At 36.7% G+C, this 9,280-nt stretch overlaps 1 protein-coding gene across 1 annotated transcript in view; it reads left to right on the forward strand.

Annotated features, from left to right (window-relative positions):
• Nucleotides 1-8,904, forward strand: part of LOC140302998 (programmed cell death 1 ligand 1-like) — a 100,101-nt gene extending 91,197 nt beyond the window's left edge. Inside the window, exons 4-7 of the mRNA XM_072381553.1 lie at nt 3,699-3,974; nt 6,125-6,403; nt 8,196-8,309; nt 8,450-8,904. Coding sequence (XP_072237654.1) covers nt 3,699-3,974; nt 6,125-6,403; nt 8,196-8,309; nt 8,450-8,529 — 749 coding nt within the window. The 3' untranslated portion in view covers nt 8,530-8,904. The remainder of the gene's footprint in view (nt 1-3,698; nt 3,975-6,124; nt 6,404-8,195; nt 8,310-8,449) is intronic.
• Nucleotides 8,905-9,280: the final 376 nt, after the last annotated feature.

A 9,280-nucleotide genomic window follows, 5' to 3' on the forward strand; every position in this document is an offset into this window, starting at 1 on the left:
ATGGACAGCCTTCCATCCTGATTCTAACCCAACACCAATAGAGCTGAAAACGCTGAAAATGTTTCTCACACCTTACTGAAATACCACTGAAATAAGTTAGTTGTTGTTGCAGCTCACTGACAGCCAATTCTCCCCTGGAAGAAAGTAACGTGACCATAAGAGCCGAGTAAGGAACTAAATTATACAGCTGTTCTGACTTTGTGATTTCAATCCATCCAGGACTGATTTAACCAGTCTCTTCTGTAAAGGAGTCGTAATATTTATGAAGTTTGAGCTTGTGGGTTCGGATTTTTTTTTGTTTTGATTTTTGAAAAATATATGTGTCAAAAAAGTGGATGAGGGAGCACATTTAAATGAAATTTTCTCTGTTTTATTTGTTAGTAATGTTGATGATTAATGTTGATGATATTACTCTAACATATCTTGTTTTCCTTTTTAGATTGTATCTTAACCTGTTAGAGCTGATTACAGCCATGCACATGTCTGCAGCTTAACTCCAGCCAGTTTGTCTTTTGTCACATTTAAAAACCATTTAAAACTAAAACATGCATGTTGCATCACTGTGATGTAAACTCTATAAGGTTTCCTGCAATATTAAACACTAAAGTGTTGCTTTTGTTCCTGAGATTTTTTAGAAGAGTCAGCAGACAAAGACAGAAGCAATGCTGTTTTTAACCTTTCACTTCATGTTTCAAATACAGTAAATCAGTCATAATACCAGATATCAGGCTGATATTAACTGGACACCAATCTTATTTTGTCAACAATATTTGCTGAAATTTCTAATTTGACTGAATGAAGTGGCATTAAGATATTTCAGAAAGTGGAGCACAGTGTCACCAGCAGATGGCCACAGAGCATTTCAACAGTCTCCTAAAATTTGTCAAACAATTAGGATAAATTTAAATAAAACATTTTAAAAGTGTCCATTAATGTTAAACATAACTATAAAAGTTATTTTAAGCTTTTACCTAAATATTTGTTCTTATTATGTAATTAGATTGTACTTATTTCAACTTATTACAAAAGAGAACAATGTTTTATTTTTGTCATATTACATGAGAGACTTATAATAGATCCACATCCATATATGGTCATATTGGTCATTTTGTTGGCAACAAACTCAGTGTTTGGCGTTGTGCTGAGTTGCTGTCTATTGCCTGACATATCGCTTGCGTAGTGATGCTCTCTTCTGATTGGCTGATTGAGTTAAAAGTCCTCTAAATTCGTCACTTTCGATCTAAGAAAGATGCTGATTGGTTTGTTTTGTTCCTGGGCGTTAACATGATTGGTCAAACCTTCCGATAGTACTTTTGAATAGACCAAAATACTTTCTTTTTTCGGAAACTTAGAACTTAGAAACTAAACAGGGGAAGTAATCCATTTTTGTTCCTTTTTAATTTTTTTAAATCAACATTCAAATGAAAATGAGCTAATGTTAGTTTTTAGAGTTTAAAGACTCATAACGAGGCCCAGTTTTATATGTTATGTCTTTGCTTTGGCTAAGTCTTATTTATTGACTACCGTGAAACAGATTTGCACGGACGCTGCTAACTATTAACTCAGGTAAAACAAACGCTACAATCTTTATCTCGTTCATTCTTCACAGAGATTCGCGGAGCTGTTTAAAAAAAATAACATCGAAGCTTTCAAACGAGGTATGGCAGGTCCGTATGGACGTTTCCGGTCAACATGAAACATTTAGTGTATCTATTTATACATTTTTACATATAAATATTGGATCGCATACAACCTCCGCGTCTTAAATGGTTAAAAAAGGACAGAACAAAGGAAAATATCTCAGGTGAGTCGAGAATCTGATGACGTCACTAACTTTATCACCTGTATGTGTTGTTACTAATCATTCATTAACGGAAACGTTTCTTAACATCTCTTAAACTTCTACAGATTTTTGACATATCATTATTTTTCTAAATGAAATCCATTTGAAATTACATTTAAAGTAGTTTTCATTTAGCAGGTCCAGGAGATAAAACGTGTTCAGTTTAGCTACCGATGTGTAAACTAAACTAAACTAACTAACTAAACTGTCACAGGCATGACCTACGATGATTTAGTTTTTTTTAACCGTGGTTATGAAACAGAAATACAGAGTCCTAATCCTGATGACATCACTATGTGTGTGTGAACTCATCACTGATGGGTAAAGACACAAACACCGACATATTCTGTGTAATTATTTGTCATTTTGAACACAGGTCTTGCTGATATACTTTATTTTCATTACATATGCCATTGCCAATCCACTCGCTGTCAGGATATTTGTAATAGTACTTGAGTATTATCGTAAGTGGGTACATCTATCCATTCCTATGAATAATAACAAACTAATTATACTAATTGCCAATTTATTAGGTCCAAAAATAAAGAAACACTGGAGAATATGCAAGATTCAAGATAGTTTTATTAGTCACATACACAATCATAGACAGTACGATGTGCAATTATATTCTTGTCCTGACAATAAAATAAGAATTCCAATTAAATATGAATAATATAAGAGCCCAATCATAAAAATCACCCACAATTTAAAAATATCTCTGTTTAGTGTCAGTGTATGAAATAAAATATATAAGGTATCTAAAATGTACAAAATAATAATTAACAGACAGAAAGTGAAAGTGATATAGTCCAGTTTAATGCTCACTGTTGAGCTGACGAATGGCCTGGAGAAAAAGAAGCTTTTCCTCATCCTCTGTGTTGGTTCTCAGGCTGCGAAACCGACGCAGGGCCAAGAGGTCCTGTTTATTGCAGCTGCCCATCCATGTGATGATGCTCCGACTCAAGATGCTCTCAATGGTGCTGTTATAAAAGTTCCTGAGCAACTTGAGGGGGAGCCTGAAGTCTCTTAGGTATCTGAGGTGGAACAGGCGCTGCCTGGCCTTTTTAACAGTCCTGTTCACCTGCAGTGACCAGGACAGGTCCTGTGTGATGGTCATACCGAGGTATTTGAAACTGTTCACCCTTTCCACCTCAGACCCGCCGATGCAGAGTGGATGGATGTCACTCTGCTGCTTCCTCTTGTAGTCCACAATCAGCTCCTCAGTTCTGCTGGCGTTCAGCTGGAGGTTATTCTCCCAGCACCAGCTCTCCAGGTGGATGACCTCCTTCTTGTTATGGGAGATTAACCCCTGTGTCGTCGGCAAACTTAATGATGATATTGTTGTCTGATGTGGACACAGTCATGTGTGTACAGGGAGCACAGCAATATACTGTATATAGCCACAGCCCTACAGTAACTCCTACTATAAGTCTGAATGTTAACTCTAGAGAGGTGTTTCTTGTATTTTGTGATAGCTGTTATTCAACAACAAGAGAGTCTTAAGTTTGTCTTGTGACCGTGGTTCTTGTTTGGGTGCTCTGGCATCGCTCCATCAGTCCAAAGACCTGAAGAGTTGGTTAATTGATGAATCTTGACTGTTGGTGTGAGTGAGGGTGTAGGAATGACTTTAACACTGGGGGGACATATATCGCAAACCTGACAGATAGAAAATCATTTTTGGGTGGGACAAATGCGTCTGTCTCCAATATTTCCTATATTGGTTCCTTCACCTATCGGTGTGAGCATATATGGTTGTCTGTCCTTCTGCGTTAGCCCTGGAATGAGTTGACAACCTGTAGGGGAAGGAATCCCAGTATTACAAACCTGTTTTTTTTTCTTTGTGTTGTGTTCACAGGGGCCTGTCCAGAACCAGTTGTTACAACAAGTAAAGAAAGCAATGCGGTGCGTCTGCATTGTGAGGCTCGAGGTGCTTCTCCAAAGCCTGAAGTACAGCTGCAGGACAGTGCTGGAAACCCTGTTCCTGCTGAAAATGTCACTGTCACTGAAAAAAAAGGCTACTATGACACTATTCTGTTTGGTTATGTGACCAAGGAAGACCACTATCGATGTGTTGTGCAGCAGAAAGAAATCTGTCATCAGATTAATTCTAAAGACATCTGGATCAATCCTGGTGAGTTTACTCTCTTGATATAATAATTATAACATTCATTTATTGATTTATTAATTTTAAGCATTTTAATGCATGAGATGAGAGGAAGAAGAGGACTGAGGAATTAAAAAAAGAACGGAGATTCCTTGCAAACTATTGTACAAAACAAAGCCGAATAGCTACAAAAGCAGCTACATTCTCTGTCTCAGCTCAAAGTGTGAACATATTAACAGTGAGTGATAATAACTTCATACAGTGACAGCTCTGAAACTAACATATTACATGACCTCAGTTACATTGTAGATGACCAACAATGTTTACTACCTTCAACTTTTTTCAGTATAGCTTTTCATAAAACTAAAATATTTGTAAGATTAAGTAAAACATGTTTTGAAATATCTTTTAAAGATCACAGCAAATTAAGAGAAAAATTAAATAAAGACAAAAAATAACCATTCCAAAAAGAAGAAATAATGAAAAGACCAATAAAATAAAGTAACAGTGGGACTCTGACTCAGGTTGAAGACCTTTAGTTTCAGAATTTCAAACTACCTACTGGCTCACATAAGCCATAAAGAGCCTTTAAAGTGATCAATAAGATCCAAAAATCAGGTCTTGATCATACTAAAAGCCAGTGTAAAGAGACTAGAACATATGTAATGTGGTAGAATCTATCTGGAGATTCTTGTTTTAGACATGTAAAAACACTGCTGATTGTCAGACTATTATGCATTTTGATGAGACTTGGCTGCAGGAACCAACAGCAACCCTTCTCTGCCTCGGCTTTAATGTACAGACAGAGAGTTTAGAGTAAAGGAGGAGATATTGTGGTGCTTCTTAACAACAGATGGTGTAATCCTGGATACATTGCTAAGAGTTACTAAGAGTATCTATGAGTTTCAATATTTTCTACCGGGAGAGCATCCCAGTGTTACCTGTGGATATTGAATGTGGCATCATCAGCCCGTAATCAGTTTTAAACACAACAGCTGAATGCATTTATGACAATCACTGGAGATTTCAGCTACGCCTCTCTCTGCTAGGCACTCTGGCTTCTTCCCGATGTCCAAAAATTTTAATTTATACTGGTGATTCTGACAGGTTTACTGTGGGAGTGGACATGGTTGTTAGTCTCGTGTGTCTTTGTGTCGGCCCTGTGATAAACTGGCATCCTCTCCAGGGTGTAGCCCACCTCTTGTCCTGTTGGCAGCTCAAACAGGGTTCGTCCGTCTCTCTTGGGTCATGAATAGTTGTTAGTGTTTTATTTCTTCACTTCACGTGGGCGTGTTGTTGTTAAAATGTTGTGTGTTTAAGAGAAATGAAAACCCCAAATGAATAAAGATCGTGTGTGACGTGTTAAGTTAGCCATTAGCTTTCTGTGGTCACCACGGCCTTCCTTGTGCACTCATTCATTACACTGAACAGCCAATCAGAGTGAAAAAATGCATTTCCTGCATGAATCACTTAAGCACCACAGCATTCACACCAGCATACTAAAATGTCTCAAATCAGTGTTTTTAATGGGAAAAAAATTGGTAGAATAACATAAAATGCAGCCATTGTTGTGGTATCTTTCCAGAATAACAGAATAATGTAACAGAAAGATAATCTGTTTTAATCTTAAATTATCATGCTGGAAAATGTACACTTTTTGTTCTGTTTTTGCTGCCTTTAATATTAATTGTTATTATAAATAATATGTTCATTTATCTGGTGAGATCTGTTTGATTTCCTCTGAAACACTGAAGTAATTTTAGCTGATCATCTGTTTAGATTAACATCAAAGTATATTGATGATGGAAACATATTTGCCAGTTGAAAAAGTCTCACAGTCTCATTAGTAATGAGGCCTTAACACTTGATTTAAATCTGTAAACAGACAAGAGGAGGAACGAGACTCTGTTACAGTTTTCTAAACAGCTGGAGCAACATGATCCTGAAGAGAGAAACTAAAACAACACTAGATGATTTAGATTATTATTTTTGTTGTTAAAAACTGGTTTAGAAAATATCCAAATTTCACAGGATGTTTCAGCTGTAATTATGTTGTGCTTTACAGTTCAGCTCTTTCTTAACTCCCTGTTAGATATACTGTTGTAACCAGTTACAAGGAAAGGATTTTATGTCTCATGTGTAGACTTTCTTTTATGAATTATAATTTCTGTTTACAGGTGCAGCTTCAGAGCCATCTATTACAACACTTGACCAAACTAAGGACTGGGCTCTGCTGCAGTGTGCGGTCCGTGGTGCTTCTCCTAAACCTAAAGTATTCTGGCAGGACAGTGCTGGAAACGTCCTTCCTGCTAAAGAACCAGAGATCACAGAGAGAGGAGACAGCTATGACATCATCCTCCAGATTACTGTGACCAAAACAGACAAATATCGCTGTGTAGCCACACAGGAGGAAATCAACCATCAGATTCATGGAGAGGACTATGTTCATTTATCTGGTGAGATCTGTTTGATTTCCTTTGAAACACTGAAGTAATTTTAGCTGATCATCTGTTTAGATTAACATCAAACTATATTGATGATGGAAACATATTTGCCAGTTGAAAAAGTCTCACAGTCTCATTAGTAATGAGGCCCTGACACTTGATTTAAATCTGTAAACAGACAAGAGGAGGAACGAGACTCTGTTACAGTTTTCTAAACAGCTGGAGCAACATGATCCTGAAGAGAGAAACTAAAACAACACGAGATGATTTAGATGTTAAAATCATCTAAATCTGTGACATTTTTAGTTTCACTTGTAGCTGAAGAACTGATGTGCCAAATGTTCCAAAAATACAGAGAAACCCACTGAAGTTTCTGTTAGCTGGAGATGTTCAGGTTGGTTTGAATCAGCTCACAGACTGAAAAACAACATGAAAACACTCAAAAATGCAAATCAAATGAAAATGTAGGACCACTCGAAACCTAAATATGTGCTAAATATACACAGATCCTGGTGATGATGCCATGATGGCTCATAAAAGCAGCTTTTAATCATTTACTGGTGATTAGTACTGACTGTGTGGCAGCAAAGTTTCTGTGTAACAAACATTAAGTGCAGCAGGATGTTTGCTGATTACAGCAGAAAGTAAAACTCAGTGTTTGGTTTTTACTCAAAGAGAAAATGGAAATGAAAGCAGCAGTGAAACTGTCCTCATTCTCATTCCTAAACCTGGTCAGAAATCATCCTCCTAACAGATGTTCACCACCTCTCACATTTACCAACATCTGGCTTATGGTTTGTGTTAAACCAACACTGTGCAGGTAAATAAAGCCGGTAGTAAAGCTGCTGAGGGACATAAACATGACTTTTCATTTTAGAGTTAATTATCACAGTTAAACCAGCAGACACAGTTAGATTTTCTTATTCTGATATAAAGCTATAGAATGAATTTAAATCCAAACATCATGACATGTCCTCTTTCTTTTATCACCATTAATAATTGTTGGTGGAGAGTTTGCTCCAAACAGGACAGATGGACTAAATTAAACCACCAGATACATGAATAAGAAACAAATACCAGTGATCATAAGATGATAAAAGTCCCAAAGAAAGATTCAAATTGAAATAAAAAGTAAAAGCTCAAATTCAACACAGTGTCTCTCATTAAAACTAGTCTGTATAAATACTGTATGTTTGAAGTTTGAGGGGTTGAAAAAAAGTTGAAATGTTTGGGACTGTATTATCAGTTATGAAACTGTGTCTTAGTCTCCAGATGGGAACTGAAATTAGTCAAAGTGGATAAAACTCACTACAATCCTTTAGATTATTGAACATTTGTTCATAAATGCCAGCACACTGTAATAGTTGTGTTAAAAGTGTTTTTGGAGCCTGAAGATGTTTGTGGTGTATAATAATATAATTTCAGATTTATCTGCTCTTAAAGTAGATGTGGAACAGCACTGACCTCTAGTGGTCAATTTAAGCATAACAACCTTCTTCAGTGCCATTCTTCCATTATTTAGCAACATGTTGCATCAATATCTGTTGACAACATTAATGCTGAGAAGAAATCAAGTAACTTCAGTGTCACTCTGAAGAACTTTGATTTTCAGGTCAACTCTGAGGTAACTGGATGTTAGATACATTCCTAAAGTCACAGCCTGGATGGTTTAATCTCCACATAATGTTTGACTTTTGAAAGCATTCACAGATATTGTTGCTCTGTTTGTTTGATGTTGAATCTGCTGTGAATCCCATTCAGTTACATTCTGAGTGTAACATTAACTTTTTATCATCACTTTCAGAGTTCCACTCTGGACCGACTGTTGCTGCTGTCATTTTTGGTCTTCTTTTTGTTGGTGGTGTTATTCTGCTTGTCCTTGTATCCAAGGGTGTTATCAACCTAAACTGTAATAAAGGTAAGTTTAATTAATGTATAAACATGTCAGCAGCATGTATCCCATGTTCAGAGTCCTCACAGTTGTTTATATGCAACATTTCTTGGTTTTTAAAGGAAAATCTGTTATAACGCGTTTTTAATATTTTTTCCTTCCTGCAGACCAACAAGGACCAACAAGCTTCTCCTCTAATTCAATGCAACCTTCTGATCAAGACCCCAGACAACCTTTAAATGATTGAAGTTTGCTGCTGAAGTATGTTTTATGTTTGCATCTTTTATGTCTGAACCAGCAGAGCTGTAGATTAAGATGGTTCACACTTATTTCAGCCAGTTTAGGAGCTCAGGCCAGTTTTGATGAGGATAAAACAATAAAACAAAGGTTTTTGGTTGGGATGGTGGATTTGTTTGTTGTGTAAGATTTTTGTGGTTGTATTTTGTTCATGTAACTCATTTTGCTCTTATTATTCCTACATCCCAGTGTTCTCAGCCAGCCGCACCGAGAACAACAACTATACTGATGTGAATATAAACACTGTTGAGAAATGACGGCCTGTGAACTGCAGTCGAGCTGTGCCAAGGCCACAAAATGGGTTTCGATGTAACAAAAAAGAAAACCAGAAGGGTGTGAGGACATTTAATTTGATTAAGAAGAATACATGAGTTAGGACGTGTCCACCTTCTTATTAATTCACACTTTCATTTGAGTCACATCAGATTGATGATATGCTGAAAATCATCACAGAGAACATCAGTAAAGAACAAACTTCAGCTCCCACCTGACAGTGTGTCGCTGGTAATTTACTGTCTTTCATAATGTGAACTGAATGTTAGTGAAGTGGCAGCAAATCAACAAAACTGTGGGATTTCAGTGGAAAAGTGTTACTTTCACCAGCAATTAACTAAGCAAAGGTGTCATTTATAAAGCATTTGTTTGTTTTTATCTGTTGCTTCTTTAAATAAATGAATGATAAGAAGTGTGAAGCGCTGCTT

Source organism: Leuresthes tenuis, unplaced genomic scaffold (assembly GCF_036924035.1).
Source record: "Leuresthes tenuis unplaced genomic scaffold, fLeuTen1.0.hap1 SCAF_3, whole genome shotgun sequence".
Classification (NCBI taxonomy): Eukaryota; Metazoa; Chordata; class Actinopteri; order Atheriniformes; family Atherinopsidae; genus Leuresthes; species Leuresthes tenuis.